Consider the following 18,487-nt stretch of genomic DNA (forward strand, 5'->3'; position numbering starts at 1 on the left):
TCTCTCCATCCATCCTTCTCTCCATCCATCCTTCTCTCTCTCCTTCCTTCTCTTTCCATCCTTCTTTCTCTTCACCCACCTCTCTCCTCTTCTTTCTCTCTCACCTTGTTGCCTTTCACCCTTCTCTTCTGTAGACGCTCCACATCATCAATCTCGTACACTTTTATTTCAAATGGTTCTGTTGTTCCCCTGGGGGTGGGGCGCAGCGGACCGTCTACCCAGCGTACACCTGGGCTGATGGCCGGCTTCCTGACCGGAGATGGAGATTCCAGGGTCAGGCTGGGGATTAGACGACGCCGCTGTGTACCTGGACACACACAGTTGTTTGTTATAAGGAGAAGAATGTCACTTTTCAATATAGTTACTGCAGTTATTTTCTATAGCACATGAAACAAACAGATGTAGAACTTTTCAGTTTTTCTCTCTAGTCACTAATATTTCAGATGCATGTTAACACTGTAGACAAACAAGGCCCAGCTTTAAGTTGGCAGCAGATGTAAACATCAGGGCAAGAGCTGATAACAGATTCAGGACAGATCGCTGATAACAAATTCAGGACAGATAGCTGATAACAGATTCAGGACAGATAGCTGATAACAGAGCAGCATTGAGGAAACCCAATATCTACGATAGTCAGAGAAGGTAGAAGAGAACATTCAGCAGAACCACAAGGAGAACAGAAGAGAAGGAGAACATGCAGCTGAACCAAAAGGAGAACAGAGTAGAAAGAGAACATGCAACATTAACAAAGAAAAAAGAAAGGAGAGCGTAAAAGAAGAAAAGAGTAAAAGACAGAGACAGACAAGTGCATTTAATGATCACAGGGTGGAGAGATAACTTGAATGAATCAGCTATGTGATCTGGCCAGCTATGTGAAATGAGTCTATTGTTTATGTACACACTGTCTCTCACATACACACATACACACACACATGCAAACCCATTCTCACACACACACATGCACACACATTCTCATAGACACACATGCACATACATTCACACAGACACACACATACCCACACATTCTCATCCACACACTCACTGTCACACACACACATGCACGTGTATACACACAGCACCCATTAGCATGGAAATTGGCAGCTGTGTCAGCACATGTCCCTTATCAGATTCACACGACAAGACAAGGTTAGGAGTAAAGAGGGAGGGACAGGCGTTAGGAGTAAAGAGGGAGTGGGGGGGGTTAGGAGTAAAGAGGGAGAGACAGGGGTGAGGAGTAAAGAGGGAGAGATGCGGGTGAGGAGTAAAGAGGGAGAAATAGGGGTGAGGCGTAAAAAGGGAGGGGGTGAGGAGTTAAGAGGGAGGGGGGAGATAAGTAAAGAGGGAGAGATGGGGGGTGAGTAAAGAGGGAGGTGGCTGAGGAGTTAAGGGGGGGGGGGAGAAGTAAAGAGGGAGAGATGGGGGGTGAGTAAAGAGGGAGGGAGGGGTGTGTAATAAAGAGGGAGATTTCAGGAGTAGTAAAGAAGGGTGGGTCAGGAGTAAATGGGGGAGACATGGGTGAGGAGTAAAGGGGGGGGTGAGGAGTAAAGAGGGAGGGATGGGGGTGAGGAGTAAAGAGGGAGGGAGGGGGGTGAGGAGTAAAGAGGGAGGGGGGGAGATAAGTAAAGAGGGAGAGATGGGGGGTGAGTAAAGAGGGAGGGGGGTGAGGAGTTAAGAGGGAGGGGGGAGAGAAGTAAAGAGGGAGAGAGGGGGGTTAGGAGTAAAGAGGGAGAGACAGGGGTGAGGAGTAAAGAGGGAGAGACAGGGGTGAGGAGTAAAGAGGGAGAGATGCGGGTGAGGAGTAAAAAGGGAGGGGGTGAGGAGTTAAGAGGGAGGGGGGGAGATAAGTAAAGAGGGAGAGATGGGGGGTGAGTAAAGAGGGAGGTGGCTGAGGAGTTAAGGGGGGGGGGGGGAGAAGTAAAGAGGGAGAGATGGGGGGTGAGTAAAGAGGGAGGGAGGGGTGTGTAATAAAGAGGGAGATTTCAGGAGTAGTAAAGAAGGGTGTGGGTCAGGAGTAAATGGGGAGACATGGGTGAGGAGTAAAGGGGGGGTGAGGAGTAAAGAGGGAGGGATGGGGGTGAGGAGTAAAGAGGGAGGGAGGGGGTGAGGAGTTAAGAGGGAGGGGGGAGATAAGTAAAGAGGGAGAGATGGGGGGTGAGTAAAGAGGGAGGGGGGTGAGGAGTTAAGAGGGAGGGGGGAGAGAAGTAAAGAGGGAGAGATGGGGGGTGAGTAAAGAGGGAGGGAGTGGTGTGTAATAAAGAGGGAGATTTTGGGAGTAGTAAAGAAGGGTGGGTCAGGAGTAAATGGGGGAGACATGGGTGAGGAGTAAAGGGGGGTGAGGAGTAAGAGGGAGGGATGGGGGTGAGGAGTAAAGAGGGAGGGATGGGGGTGAGGAGTAAAGAAGCAGGGGGGTGAGGAGTAAATAGGGAGGGTTGTGGAATAAAGAGGGAGAGAGGGGTGGTGAGGAGTAAAGCGGGGGAGAAGCAGGTGGGGAGTTAAAAAAGAGGTGTGGGTGAGGAGTAAAGAGGGACGTGGGGTGAGGAGTAAAGGGGAGGGTGAGGAGTAAAGTGGGAGGGGTGTGGAATAAAGAGGGATATGGGTCTCACCACATACAGTATTGGTTTCACCACAGAGACCTACCAACTCATCTAGAGTGACCCACACCTTCTCACCACAGAGAAACACATACCAACTCACCACAGAGACCCAAACCAACTCACCACAGAGAGACCCATTCCAACTCACCACAAAGAGACCCATATCAACTTACCACAAAGAGACGCAAACCAACTCACCACAGAGAGACCCAAACCAATTCACCACAGAGAGACCCATACCAACTCACCACAGAGAGACCCATTCCAACTCTCTACAGAGAGACCCATAAACCAAACTCACCACAGAGAGACCCTATAAACCAACCCACCGCAGAGAGACTATAAACCAACTCACCACAGAGAGACCCAAACCAATTCACCACAGAGAGACCCATACCAACTCACCACAGGGAAACCTAAACCAACTCATCACAGGGAGACCTAAACCAACTCATCACAGGGAGACCCATTCCAACTCACCAGAGAGAGACCCATTCCAACTCACCACAAAAAGACCCAAACCAACTCACTACAGAAAGAACCCAAACCAACTCACCACAGAGACCCAAACCAACTCACCACAGAGACCCAAACCAACTCACCACAGAAACCCAAAACCAACTCACACAGAGGTGCATTTTATTCAACAAATAGCTGATTTGGCATAAAAGGAGAGATTTTTTGAATAATTGTTTCACACTGGCTGTGGGGTGGTTGGGTTGAGGAAGACTCTGGTCCTGAAGAAGGTGACAGTCTAATGTGGGGATTCATCATGGTTGAATTTAACAGAAGCACTATAATAAGCTCACAATTACACGCCTGACTGACTGCCTACCTGCCTGTTTCCCTGACAGCCTGCCTGACAAGTGTCAAGGTCACATTCCTTACCTGACAGCCTGTTTCAGACGGTTTACTCTATTTCTGCTAATGGCAGAGCATTAAAGTGTGAAGTTGAGTAGGAGATTATATTACAAAACACTTTGGCTTATGTGACTAAGGTTTGGGTTAGGGGATAGTTTAACAATTTGTTAGCAGTCGAACATATTGGGCCGGTTTCGCAGACTAGCCTAGGAGTAATAAATCAAGTTCAATAGAAAACTCCATTGAGCTTGTTTTTTTTACCCTTCAGACCAGCTTAATGTGTGTCTGCGAACTGGCCCATAAGGTATAAACTACATGCAAGTAGAGGAACCAATAGAAGTAAATACATGTTAAAAAGAATCAAATTTGAGCTCATATCCATTCAATTCCTGAGTTGAAATTACTCCACCCCATCATACGCTGCTGCACATCCAGACAGAAAGGTATGCAGACAGAAAAGTTATGCATTACAGAAAGGTAGGCATTACAGAAAGGTATGCAGTACAGAAAGGTATGCAGTAAAGAAAGGTAGGCATTACAGAAAGGTATACAGTACAGAAAGATATGCAGTCTTAATGCAGCTGACCTGTGCTGCTGTTCCTCTTCTTGTTGCTTTTCAGGCTGCGTCGGCTGCTGCTGGTAGCTGAGCTGTGTTCACTCAGGGAGTCCTGGGCAGACGAGGTGCTTCCTGTGGCCTCACTGTCCCTCAGCATGCTCTCGTAGCCACTGCTTCCCCCGCTGTGGTAGAACAGGGCTGTCTTCCCCATGGCGGGGGGCAGCTCTCCACTCAGAACGCTGCTGTTGTCACTGGCATGACCGCTGCTGCAACGCTGTGGCCGTCTGGGGGCCGTAATCTTACTGTAGGGAGATGGGAGTGTATGGACCACCACCGGTCTCTCCTCTCCCTGTGCTCCTCCAGTACTTCCACCTATCCCGGCAACTCTCTCCTCCCCAGCATCGGAACCTCCTACCCGGTTGTGACCAGTAGATCGAGAGCCTCCACTGCCCTGGAGAAGCTCAGAGATGCGGCCGTTGACTGCTCTCAGAGGCAGCTTGGCAGCCAGGCTTCCTCCTCGGCTGCGACTCAGAGACTGTGTGGACCACGAGCCAGAGTTGGGTGCTAGGTTCTGGTTCTGGCCCTGGCTAGAACCTAGACACGGTGGATGGGTCTGGGGCTGAGAGTTGGGTGCCTGGTTCTGGGTCTGAGAGTTGGGTGCTTGGTTCTGGTTCTGGGGCTGATGCGGGGTCTGAGTCTTGCCGTTGGGAGGCAGGCTCGAGCTCCTGTTGACTGCTTGGGGCAGAGACTTGGTGGAGAAGCTGAGTGTCTTGGTACTGGAAGCTGACAGGCTCCGGGTTTTAGGGCTGGCCATCAGCAGCTTGCCAACCGCTGAGATCTTGGACTGACAGCACTTAGACGACTGGGGAGAGCTGCTCGGGCTGGAACCACTTCGGTTAGGGGAGGAGGATACTGAGCCACCACGGGTCAGGCTGCGTCCGGTACGAGGCATGGTGAGATCCCCCTTTCCCCCTCCGACCGGTCCCTTCCAGCTGAGGCTGTCCCCTCTCTCAAGGGAGAGGCAGTCATAGTGGGGGATGTGAGCGCTGTGAGCTCCATGCGTGCGACCCAGAGAGTTGGTTCTGTTAGCCAGCTGCTCTAGTTTGGCACTAAACAACCTGCTGCTCTCCACATTGCACCCCTTCTGTTTCACTCCACTACTTCCAACTACACCCAGGTCCTCCAGAGTGCTCCCCAGGAAAGAGAGGCCATGGCTGGGTGTGTGCAAAGGACTGAGGGGGCCTGCTAAGCGGTTCTTCTGGTCCAGACTGGACTTACGTACCGGTGGCAGGGGTGGGATTCCTTTCTGGCGGGAGAACAAGCCTTGTTTCCCTGACGACACCCGCCGGTCCAGGGTGGCCCTGGGACTACAAGGAGTGGAGGTGGTGACCCCGAGGTCCCGGGTCCCCGCACATCCTCCAACAGTGGCGTAGTACAGTGAGTTGTCATCCAGGCCGTCGTGTCGGTTGAGTCGGTGCCAGCCACGCGGCAGACTGCCAGTACGCAGGATGTCAGCAGAGTAGACCGGAGTCACCAGACAGTCCCCAGGGCTGACCAGTAACATCTCACAGCCGTCTACCACCCTCTGACAGGAGTCCGGAGAGGAGCCAGCCTCCCCACTACTGCAACTGTGTCTGTCTCCTCCATAGCCACTGTCCCCTCGGCTGTCCCCTCGGCTGTCCCCTTGGTTGTCCCCTCGGCTGCCTCTGTCGCCCTGGAGCTTCTCGCCCTGGTGCTTCTCTGTCTTTACCAGAGACTCCACTACCCTCTTCTCTGGCTTCACCTCACACACCAGCTCTTTGGGCCTCACATCCTTCCCCTCTCTCTTCATCCAGGGGTCGTCAAAGCTGAGCTCAAGGGACATGGAGGCTAGTACGGGGGTTGGAGTTGGGGTCAGGGCAGGCCAAGCTGGGTCCTTGAGTAGCAGATGGGTACTGGTGGGGGAGGAGAGGATAGGGGGCTCCAGTATGACCATGGGTTTGACAACCACACAAGGTTGGCCAGTGCTGTTGATCTGGAAGGGGATGAAGTTAGTGGAGGCCCCCAGCATCTGCGTGTTGGAGAGTGTGATGGTGGTCTTACCCAGATGGGGGGGCAGTTTCTTCAGCCTCTCCTTAGTTGGGGTGCTCTTCTCACTCTCACTTTCCCTCCCTTTCTCATCTCCAAAGAATACCACTTTTCTGTCAGGTGTGTTCTTTCCTCCAGGACCCAGGGATGCCTCATCCTGGTCCTCCGGCTCGGCCAGTGCCTCCTCGGGTTCGGACTGGGACTGCCTGAAACTGTGCCGGGACTGATCCCCGTTGCTGCCAGTGCTCAGCTCACTCAGCCATGATGAGACGGATGACCTTTGGCTAGACACCACCGCCCTCACCTCACCTTCCGCACGAAGCTTTGCCATGCTGACCTCTGCCATGGCAATCACCCCGGCAATAGAGGCAGTTGTCATGGTTACCACCCCTGTGCTGGGAGCAACAACAGTTGTGTTGTTTCCAAAGTGCTCCAGCTCACTGACGCTGCTGATGCTAGAAACAGGACGGGACCCCGAGACCATGGCGGTAACAGAACAATCACTGCTGAAGCTTATGATGCTAGCTGGACGACCTCCACTTTCAAGCAAGCCCTGGAGCTCCAGCCGCTCCTCACCACCCAGGGTGAACATCATCTCATCTTCCCCTAGAGGATCTGCTGGAGTGGAGGATCGGTGGGCGGCTGGAACTACGGGAGGAGGAGAGCAGAGAAAGAGGGAATACACAGGAAATGCAAAACATTTTCTCTGAATGATGTTAGCATTAATTGTAAAATCTGCTTTAACAGTCATAGTGAGAGATTAAAGACAATGTCTTACTCTCCCTACGTCCATCCAAAGGTATCTGAGGTACATCATCTTCACAGAGAGTTTCAGCTGACCCCAGGCTGGTAAATGAGGAATTGGTGCGCTTAAGGATCTTGGGACTCATCCCGACAGGTGAGGTCCTTGACAGACACTCTGGCTGCAGCGGGGACTCTGTAGAGGACCTTCCGCTGTCTGCAACCAGGCTGTCTGCAGCTGATAGACTCTGGCAGGACAGTGGGGGTGTTCCTGGCATCACGCCCTTCTGGGTGTAGACCTGAATTATGAATATATGTAGTGTATTAAGTGCATGGTAACTTTTTGGCCTAATTCAGAATTCATTTGACTTAAATCCATGTTTAATGACCTATGTCGATGTCTCAAATCTGAATATCACCCTTTATGAAGTCTAACTCAACACCAACTGTATAATAGTACTAGGTAGAGGTTATGTCAGAGCCAGACAGTGTACCTTGCAGCGCTGTGAGGGTGATGAAGGAGGTCTGTAGTCAGAGGTCCTGGTAAGAGAGGCAACACCCAGCCGAGGAGAGCCCAGGGGGCGGGGCTTACCATCACTGCTACTGCCCATACTCAGAGACTCACGGCTATCAATCAAACAAAAACATTTACTAGAATTTAATAGAGAGAAGCTGATGCAGTGTCCATACATACGGATCTATCCTTAGTAGTGAATACATAAAACAAAAAATTAAGAAAACAAGCCAAGTGACCTGTCCTGCAGGCCAGTGCTCTGGGCCCTCTGGAGAGGGTTTGTGTTCATGTGTCCTGATCCACTGCTGACAGTCACACTCAGACCCTCTATCATGGTCTGGGCCAGCTCTGCTTCCTCCACCACCTCCCTGATTTCCTGAAGCTGTTGGTCGTTGAACATCATCCCATGGGTCTCTACCCCCACCTCTCCCACTCCATTAGGCTCCGCCTCAGGCCCCAGTGGATCTAGGGTGTCAGGCTTGACCCCGCTGATAGCTTGCCCCTCTTGAAAGGGGAACTTGGCAACCTCCTCGCTCCCGTCGATGCACTCCAGACGCTCCTGCAGCTCGGCAAAGGTGTTGCACTTCAGACACTCTGCCCCTTCCTCTGGCACAGGGGGCAGAGTTTGGCCCAGGGGATGCAGCAGAGGAAGCAAAGGCTGGGTGAGGGTGGTGAGAGGCTGGGCTGCCAGGACTAAGGACTGGGCGTGGGTATGGACAGGCTGGGTGAAGGTGGTGAGAGGCTGGGCTGCCAGGACTAAGGGCTGGGCGTGGGTATGGCCAGGCTGGGTCAGGAATGTTGGTTGTAGAGGTGGTGACGTCGGAGGAACGTCAGACTTGGCTTTGCTCTTCAGCAGAGGAGGGACGATGGGGACGAACTCCGGTGGGCCTTCATTGTCAGTCAGCTCACGGTCTGAGATGGCCCCCCCGCTGGGGCCCACGTAGATGACCGTGTCGCAGGACTGTTCGCTGCTTGAGTAGTCATCTGGGTCGCTCGGGAGGTTCAGCAGGGGAAGGTCAGATTCGGCTGCGCTACGGGAGTGGAATGGCCGAAGGTGAGTCGGGCGACGCATACGACCCTCCTCACACGAACTCTCACCCCCTGACGAACTGGATGTGTACTGCTGAAAGGGAGGGGAGGATGTGAAAGTGGATGGTTTTAAATAAGTTTCAATATGTTAATATGGACATACAACTGAATGTGAATGGAAATGTCTCCTTTATGTGATGAACTGGTTCATTGATTTGTTTTATTTTTATTCATTGATTTGTTTATTTACCATGGTGACTTTGGACTTTTTTTTCTTCATGCGGAGGACACGCGAGGCAATCTGGATTGTAGACAGCGTGTCAGAGAAGTTGCTAGGCAACGAGGAGATGTGAGCGATCATGGTGGTTCGACAGTTCATGTTGCCCAGCAACTCCCTGAGGAGCATTGTCAGCTTACTGTCTCTGTAACACACACAGTTTAGTTATCACACACACACATAGTTATATCACACACACATCTAGCTATATCACACTAACACACACACATCAAGTTATATCATGGTTATACACACACAAACCTAGCCATGACCACACATACAAACATTTATGTGCATAAACACACAAACGATACTGCAGGACATGTCCATCTCTCAAAAACATGTTCCCCTCTCTACCAATCAGTGAGGCCTCAGTGTTTCTCTGTGTAATGGAACAGATGGGACAGTAGCTGCCTGTGGGAATGTGTGTTTATTTAAACACTCTCCTTCTACTGGGTTTGTTATGTGGCTAATAGGCTGCCTGCCTGTGAGTGTGTGTGTGTGAGTACCAACATGTGACCATCAGTCCTTCTGTGTGTGAGTGTGTGTGTGTGTGTGAGTACCAACATGTGACCATCAGTCCTTCTGTGTGTGCTTCTGAATGTCCTGTTTGTGTGTTTGTGTGTGTGTGCTTCTGTGTGTGTTTGTGTGTGCTTCTGTGTGTGCTTCTGTGTGTGTTTTTGTGTGTGCTTCTGTGTGTGTGTGTGTGTGTTTGTGTGTGTGCTTCTGTGTGTGTTTGTGTGTGCGTAGTTTTTCCTGTGTGTGTTTTGGATCCTCAGGGCTGAATGGATCTCAGGGTCCCTCTGTGGTTAAATACCTAATGAATACTTCTGGTGTCCTGCTTTTAAGCAAACACAGCCCCCAGTCACACACACATACACACACAGGAACACACACACACATACAGTCACACACACGCACACACATATACACACATACAGGAACACACACACCAATACAGAAACGCACACACCCACAGGAACACACGAACACACACACATACAGGAACACATATACATACACACCAATACAGAGTCACACACACACACAGGAACACATACGCACCCACACATACACACAAACAGGAACACACATACACACACACACACAGCCGCACCCATACACAAACACACACACACACACACAGGAACACACACACACACACACATGAACCTAGCCCATCCTTCTTACTCTGATATCTGCACTCTGCAGCTCCTCAACTGTCCTCAATATTCACCTCTACTGAATATCTTCTCCCTCCCCCATACTCTCCCTCCCTCCCCCATACTCTCCCTCCCTTACCCATACTCTCCCTTCCTCACCCATCCTGTCTCTCCCTCACCCATCCTCTCAGTCCCTCACCCATCCACTCTCTAACCCATCCTCTCTCTCTCCCTCCCCCATCCTCTCCCTCACCCATCCTGTCTCTCCCTCACCCATTCTCTCTCTCCCTCCCCCATCCTCTCCCTCACCCATCCTGTCTCTCCCTTACCCATCCTCTCTATCCCTCACCCACCCATCATCTCCCTCACCCACCCTCTCTCCCTCACCCATCCTGTCGCTCCCTCACCCTCCTCTCTATCTCTCACCCACCCTCTCTCTCCCTCACCCATCTTCTCCCTCACCCACCCTCTCTCTCCCTCACCCACCCTCTCTCTCCCTCACCCATCCTCTCCCTCACCCATCCTCTCCCTCACCCATCCTCTCTCTCCCTCACCCACCCTCTCTCTACCTCACCCATCCTGTCTCTCTGCATTTCTCACTCATGAGTTATGTCATTATAAGTGGTTATCAGTGACTTTGTCGTATAAGCGTTGATAATTTCTTCTCCCTTGTCTGTCATTGAAATCAGTCTCTTAATTGATCCCATTAAGAAGGGTAGAATAGAGAAAAGCAAGAAAACAATTAGGATAAAAAGAAAAAAGGAATTGTCGCTGCAAATATTTAATTCAAATGAAATCAAGCAGTTCCAGGGACTTGTGACACAAGAGTACCCACTTTAAATCTGCAACATATTTTTCATTATTATTATTAAACACGCTGCTTTCCTCGATTAAGCAAGCATGTCATTTAAACTTTAAAACATGCAGAAATGTCAAGACCAGATTGTTCACACATTGTAGTTATCTGTTATAATCAAACTTTTAGTATTTTTGTGTTATTAAATATTCTTAAGGATCAGCCCTAAATCTTGATTTCCATCTAAAATGACACACCCAAATCTAAGTTCTTCTAAAGTGACACCCCCAAATTTAACTGCTTGTAACTCAAGACCTAAATCATGTAGACTCCTTTGCTTGATCTCATTTGAAAGGAGATACTTAGAAGTTTGTTAACCCACTTTTATGTGCTTTCTGCAACATTCTAAAGAAGAATATGTTGAAATCATCCCTACCAATATGCCATTCACTGATGAATGCAACAACACTTGAAAGAAATTTGCTACTTTGCCATACAGTTATCTAACTCCAAATGTCTACTCTACATTTGACATATAAAGTAAGAAAGGAACAATCTTGTACAGACTTTGTTTTTCAACACCTGTATGAAAAATTTACAGTGTTTTGACCAATTGGCCAAAAAATCCACAACATGCTCTCACTACTTCTCAGATTTGTAAATATAAAAATGGAACATAAATGCTTTTTACAAATCAAAAGTCATTCTATTTTTATTTCTACTGAGGTTCTGATTATGAATGAGTAAATTTGCTTTAATTCTGAGTAGCCAACCTTCAAAGCCAAGTAGTACAGTACTTAAATCCGCTTTGCTTTAGAGACCTTGACAGACTCTGAGGAAGTTTGGAAAGAATTCAAAACATCACAGATTTAATCACTGCCAGACCTGTTTCTAAAGTGCTATATTAATAAATTAGTTTTATTTTCCTGCAATGAGCCTATTTAGCTATTTTGAATTGTATTGAATTGAAAGAGCCGTAAAGATATAGAGACATAGACAAACAAAGAAGTCTAGGGATATAAAGAGACAGAAGTAGGGAGATAGAGATATATAAAGAGACACAGAAGTAGGGAGATATAGAGAGATATAAAGAGACACAGAAGTAGGGAGATAAAGAGAGATATAAAGAGACAGAAGTAGGGAGATATAGAGAGATATAAAGAGACACAGAAGTAGGGAGATATAGAGAGATATAAAGAGACACAGAAGTAGGGAGATATAGAGAGATATAAAGAGACACAGAAGTAGGGAGATAGAGAGATATAAAGAGACACAGAAGTAGGGAGATATAGAGAGATATAAAGAGACACAGAAGTAGGGAGATATAGAGAGATATAAAGAGACACAGAAGTAGGGAGATATAGAGAGATATAAAGAGACACAGAAGTAGGGAGATATAGAGAGATATAAAGAGACACAGAAGTAGGGAGATATAGAGAGATATAAAGAGACACAGAAGTAGGGAGATATAGAGAGATATAAAGAGACACAGAAGTAGGGAGATATAGAGAGATATAAAGAGACACAGAAGTAGGGAGATATAGAGAGATATAAAGAGACACAGAAGTAGGGAGAGACAAAGGGGGAGAGAGAGAGTTAGAGGAAGAGCGCGATAGTAATAGACACACTGTATGTAAAGAGAGAGGTAGTGTAGTAGAGAGAGACCTTCCTACATGTGTGTGTGCTGTGTGTGCTGTGTGTGTGCTGAGTGTGTGCTGAGTGTGTGCTGAGTGTGCTGTGTGTGCTGTGTGTGTGCTGTGTGTGTGCTGTGTGTGAGCTGTGTGTGTGCTGAGTGTGCGCTGAGTGTGCGCTGAGTGTGCGCTGAGTGTGCGCTGAGTGTGCTGTGTGTGTGCTGTGTGTGTGCTGTGTGTGTGCTGTGTGTGTGCTGAGTGTGCGCTGAGTGCTGTGCTGAGTGCTGTGCTGAGTGCTGTGCTGAGTGTGTGCTGAGTGTGTGCTGAGTGCGTGCTGAGTGCGTGCTGAGTGTGTGCTGTGTGCTGAGTGTGTGCTGAGTGTGTGCTGAGTGTGTGTAAGCATGTGTGTTTACACTAAGAGCGGAAAGCGGTGGGTTGCTTTTTGTAAATGTTATACTCATAATTAAATAAAGGAGACTGAGCTATCTGCCCTAAAGGAGGGAGGGAGGAGAGAGGAGGGAGGAGAGAGGGGTGAGGGTGTGATGAATGGAGGGCTTTTCTTCCCTGCTTCTGTTGCACTCTTTTCCATCTTGCTCTCCACTCTTCCCCTCCCTGATTCTCTCTCCCACCTTCAAGTTCTTCCTTCTCTTCACTCCTCCTCTCTCGTGTCTCTCATAACAAAAAACAGACCTAAACTTATTTTTAACAGTCTTAGGTAAATTTAAATAAGCAGCATCTGTTGGGCTTTAGACCAAGAAACCTCCCCCCTCCCATTCTCTACTCTCTCTCACCTCTCTCTCTCGCCCCCCTCACTCTCTCCCATCTCTTTCCCCCCGCCCTCTCTCCCCCTTTATCTTTCTCTCTGCAGATTCAGCAGGCGATTAACCATTCTAATCAGATGAAAGAGAGCAAATGTCATCCTATACATTATTAATACACATGTTAGCTATGCAGATTTAAGCCCGGGCATACAGGAAATATCATGCTCCTTGTGCTGAATGATCTGCATATTTTAGCTTTCTGCCTCATGAATATATCTGCAATAATTAGTAGGTTTAAACCCAGATTTAAAGTCTACTATTAATATTTAATTGATTATATATTGTCTAATATTAATATTACATTGATGATATATTGTCTAATGATAATATTACATTGATTATGTATTGTCTAATGATAATATTACATTGATAATGTATTGTCTAATGATAACATTACATTGATAATGTATTGTCTAATGATAATATTACATTGATGATAAAGTTTATAATATTAATATTACATTGATGATGCATTTGGTTGGATACAGTATCAAGACTGAGTTTACAAAGGTAACTATTGCACAATCAATAGGATGAATTAAAGAGCAATTCATAAAAAAGGTATAATGTAGCTCATAACAGTAATAACATAACAGAGTAATATTGCAATTTAATCTAACTCAGTGACACACACACATGAACACATACACACTCAAACACACATGAACACACACTCAATCACATGCGAACACACACATAAACATACACAAACACACGAACACACACACGGACACACACGGACAGATACGGTGTATGTGTGTACTTGTATGGGATGTGTTTGCTGCCGTTGACCAGGGCCAGGATGACGTTCCCCAGGGCAGACAGAGACAGACACAAACCAGCTGCTGAGGGAGAACTGCTGACGTCTCTGGCCTTTATTCCTCCTCCTGGCACCTTCACACAGCTGCCCAGGTCAATCAGATGGAGCCTGCTACGACCTCCAGACACTGCCGAAAGACAGGGGGAGACGGGGGGGGGGGGACAGTGGGAAATAGACGGGAGAGACAGGGGGGAGATGGAGGAGACAGACGGAAATAGACAGGGGGAGAGATGGGGGAGGGTTGGGGGAAATAGATGGGGGAGATGGAGGAGACAGGGGAGACGGGGAAAGATACGGGGGGAGAGATGGGGGAGGCAGGAGAAAGATGGGGAGAGAAAGAAGGGAGAGAGATGGGGAGAGAGACAAACAGAGAGAGAAGGGAGAGAAATGGGGAGAGAGATCAAGAGAGAGATGAGGGGGGAGAAGAGGGGGGATTCAGAAGGGAAAGAGAGGAGAGTCAGAAGAGGACAGAGAGGGGAGTCAGATGAGGACAGAGAGGGGAGTCAGAAGAGGACAGAGAGGGGAGTCAGAAGGGATGAGTAAAGAATATGGTCGTGGTGTCTCACTACCTCCTGTAACATATCTATGTACTCTGAATATGCACATCACAGAAGATGCCCTGCATGTCAGCCTCAGTACACACATTCAAACACACAAGCAAGGTGCCCTGGCACACACAGACACAAGCACCATCTTCAATACACACACACAACCCTGATCCAGGGTCAGATGCCACTCTCCATGCATGTCCAAACTGATCCAGGGTCAGATACCACTCTCCATGCATGTCCAAACTGATCCAGGGTCAGATGCCACTCTCCATGCATGTCCAAACTGATCCAGGGTCAGATGCCACTCTCCATGCATGTTCAACCCTGATCCAGGGTCAGATGCCACTCTCCATGCATGTTCATCCCTGATCCAGGGTCAGATGCCACTCTCCATGCATGTTCATCCCTGATCCAGGGTCAGATGCCACTCTCCATGCATGTCCAAACTGATCCAGGGTCAGATGCCACTCTCCATGCATGTTCAACCCTGATCCAGGGTCAGATGCCACTCTCCATGCATGTTCATCCCTGATCCAGGGTCAGATGCCACTCTCCATGCATGTTCATCCCTGATCCAGGGTCAGATGCCACTCTCCATGCATGTTCATCCCTGATCCAGGGTCAGATGCCACTTTCCAAGCATGTTTAACCCTGATCCAGGGTCAGATGCCACTCTCCATACATCTTCAACCCTAATCTAGGGTTAGCATAAAACAACATTTGGCTGTGATGCCACTCTCCAAGGGCATACAAGGCTAGAAGTGCCTCAGGAAGTAGTCAGAGCTGAGAGTTTTTTTTGTGTATCTACCAGTTTGGCACACCTGGTTCTTGCAATGTTTGCAAATGTTTCTTGCCGAAACTATGTCAAGCAGCACTATCATTAAAAAATGCGGGGTCAATGTCCTTGTTTTCCATGAAAACATCGCCTGGGATATCGTTGAGAGGTTTCTTGGTAACTACAGATCACCAAACTACATTTAGCTAACTGTCAAATTTCTTGTCACTGAAGATTCCTGTCATTTCCTGCATTCACATTTGGACTCATTCTCCACAAACCTTGGTGCAGTCAATGACGAACATGGTGAAAGGTTCACCAGGACATTGCCACAATGGAAAAATAGTGTCAGGGCAGCTAAAATCCATCAATCCTGGCTGACTATTGTTGGTCACAGCAACGAGATGGACCGGACACTGAGTACAAACGAAAATCAGGAGCGAAACACTTTTAGGCCGGTTGAACTATGTAATGTCAGAAATATTATGCCATTAAACATGTTACAGGGGTCTATCATAATTACAAAAACATTTTCAGGAAGCAAATCTTTTGAAAAAAAGGTGTTAAGTGTAACCTGACATAAGTTGCCTTTCAAACTAAAAAGCCACTAAACAGCAATCATTATCTGCTTGCTCCAGATACAAAACCCCACTCTTCTACTTGCCTTCCTGTCGCAAAGCACAACGCAAGTTGTAGGAATATCACAATTCAAAGAAATTTGGTTTTACAAAAGGCAATTTTCTAGCTGTGTTGGTAATTGAAATTTCAACAGATTTGGAATATTGGGGCTCCAACCAAGTTGCTGGGGAGTACCAGAGACACTGGAATTGTCATTTAACTACTTTATGTTAATCAGAAGTATATTCAGAAGTGGTATGGAGAGACTGTGGTGCAGTGACCTGTAGCTTAGACACATACAACCCTTGTTCCCATTAGAGACCTGGGTTCATTCCCCCTCCAGCCCTTTTATCTGTCTGCCAATGGTCTCCGCTTTGTCATTTCATTACTGGGTCAATAAAGAAAAAAATATCAAAACATTCAAACTGGCTAAAAGCAGACTGTTTAAATCAAAATAGCTTGACGTTTTTGAGACATTCTAATGCTTTCCCTCCATAGGTTTGCTTCAACATGTCTCAACGAGGCAGTTCATACATCTGGTGTTTTCCTTGATGAAGGTGTGTCTGTGTACATGTGTATTTGTACACCGTGGAAGTCAGTTAGGATAAATACCTCCTAGAGCCGTACAGCACATCTGGTTCCCATTTACATTCTCAGAGCAATCTTTGTGTGCAAGCATGCCTGTGTGTGTTTGTGTGTGTATGTTGGTCTGGAAAAGAGTATCTGCTAAAGGAATAAAGTGTAAATGTGTGTATGTGTGTCTCTGTGTATTTGAGCCAGCTGTCAGAATAGTGAGGTGTTGTGTGATAAGGGCAAATGAGAGGATGCAGACTTTGTGCTCACTGCAGTTAAGATTAGACCTCTCCATCACTTATTGGAACAACACATTCTCCAAGCCGTTATCCGACCTTCATTATCAGCCACACTGTTTATATACACACAGTGACATGAATAACAGAGAAGGGAAGGAGTCAAATCAACCAGGCCAGAACTGAAAACTGTTACTGCATACCATCATCATCACCTGTAGCATGAACGCACCCGAACACCACATATCAGCGTATGTGGGGTGCATATCAGAAACAGCTGGTACCTTTCAGAAGATTCTGGAAGCTACTGGCTGGGCCTGCCCCGCCTCTGCACACCTGCCTACCCTTGGGACTTTGTCAGAAGAGGCATTTAAGGGCACCCAGAGAGCAGCTTGAGGCGGAGGCCATTAGCAGGACAGATGAAGCAGGCAAGGCTGCAAGACCGAGGAGGAAGAAGATGGCCAAAACATGGAAGGTGCTGGAGCAGCCGCCAAAACTTCACTCCCCAGCCTCCATTCCTCCCAAACCCCCACAGGGAGGCCTTAATCAATACCACCATCATCACAGGAACTAAAACCATCACAATGAATTTCATCAGGCCACATATTGATAGTGTCTATTAAAAAGTGCATGCATGTACTCACTCCCTCCCTTGCCTGTCTTCTCCATGCGGTACTGGTAGATGTGCAGTGTGAACAGCATGTGAGAGTTACGATGTTCTTCTGGATCGGCGTTGGCTCTGCTGCTGTAGCGGGCTGCTAAGGCTGCGTCCAGAAAGAAGGCAGCTTTTTCCGGTGTTGGAGCTCGCAGTTCACTCTGGTTCTGTAGCTGGGGTGGGGGGTATTAAAAAATATTGGCTCAATTCAGTCAAAACCAAAATGCTTATGGTGAGTGGGTGAAACATTTCTTAATTATGCTTTAAAAACTTTTAATTATTCTTTCTCAATTAAGACACATTGTGCAAACAACTCATTTTAGTTTCTGTGTATGTGAGAGATAGAAAGAAAGCTGGGCAGTGTATGGTGTCTGTGGAGGCAGAGCATTATGACTAAACTGCTATGTGGTATCATTACAACATGAGATTATCTCAGATTAGCTAGGGATTATACTGATATGCTTGTCTCACTCACTAATCCTATCAACACATAACCACACACATCTACGTATAACATAATTGCGTAAAATTTCAGGCTGTCAGTTTCTCCTGCTGATTGGTAAAAAAAAGGTAACACTGAAATAAGCGGGAAAGCTGTATCCATAGTATGACCATTAAAGACAAGGCCTAAATCTGCCAGGTTTTGACATATACCAGAGACAATTTACATTCATCAGAGTATATTGATATACATCAGAATCTATTGACGTACCCCAGAGACGATTGACGTGCACCAGAGACTATTGACATACACCATTCTATTGACGTATACCAGAGACTATTTACGTCCACAACAGTGTACTGATGTATACCAGGGACTATTGCCATGCACCATAGACTACTGACGTACACCAGAGATTATATACGTACACCAGAGTTTATTGATGTGCACCAGAGACTGTTGACGTACACCAGAGACTATTGACGTACACCAGAGACTATTGACGTACACCAGAGACTATTGACGTACACCAGAGACTATTGATTTATACCAGAGACTATTTACATACACCAGAGTATATTGACTTACATCAAAGACTATTGATGTACACCAGAGTTTATTGATGTACACCAGAGTCAACTGTAATGCACCAGAGACAATTACCATACACCAGAGACTACTGACAAGCACCAGAGTCTATTGACAATACCTCATAAATTCAGGGTACATTTCAATTTTTGTTGTTTTTGTTTTTTTAATTTTCATTA

The 18,487-nt window shown here is 47.4% G+C and overlaps 1 protein-coding gene across 7 annotated transcripts in view; it reads right to left on the reverse strand.

Moving 5' to 3' along the window:
• kif26ba (kinesin family member 26Ba) overlaps positions 1–18,487 on the reverse strand; it is a 163,823-nt gene that overhangs the window by 12,978 nt on the left and 132,358 nt on the right. For 6 of the 7 annotated variants that reach the window (XM_029125599.2, XM_029125598.2, XM_029125597.2 and 3 more), the window contains 8 exons: positions 17,268–17,451; positions 13,814–13,997; positions 8,613–8,784; positions 7,573–8,456; positions 7,314–7,446; positions 6,857–7,118; positions 4,042–6,726; positions 105–307 (listed from right to left, as the gene is read on the reverse strand). In XM_029125599.2, coding sequence (XP_028981432.2) covers positions 105–307; positions 4,042–6,726; positions 6,857–7,118; positions 7,314–7,446; positions 7,573–8,456; positions 8,613–8,784; positions 13,814–13,997; positions 17,268–17,451 — 4,707 coding nt within the window. The remainder of the gene's footprint in view (positions 1–104; positions 308–4,041; positions 6,727–6,856; positions 7,119–7,313; positions 7,447–7,572; positions 8,457–8,612; positions 8,785–13,813; positions 13,998–17,267; positions 17,452–18,487) is intronic. The other variant, XM_029125600.2, reaches the window with a different exon arrangement.

Source organism: Esox lucius, chromosome 15 (assembly GCF_011004845.1).
Source record: "Esox lucius isolate fEsoLuc1 chromosome 15, fEsoLuc1.pri, whole genome shotgun sequence".
In the NCBI taxonomy this organism is placed as follows: Eukaryota; Metazoa; Chordata; class Actinopteri; order Esociformes; family Esocidae; genus Esox; species Esox lucius.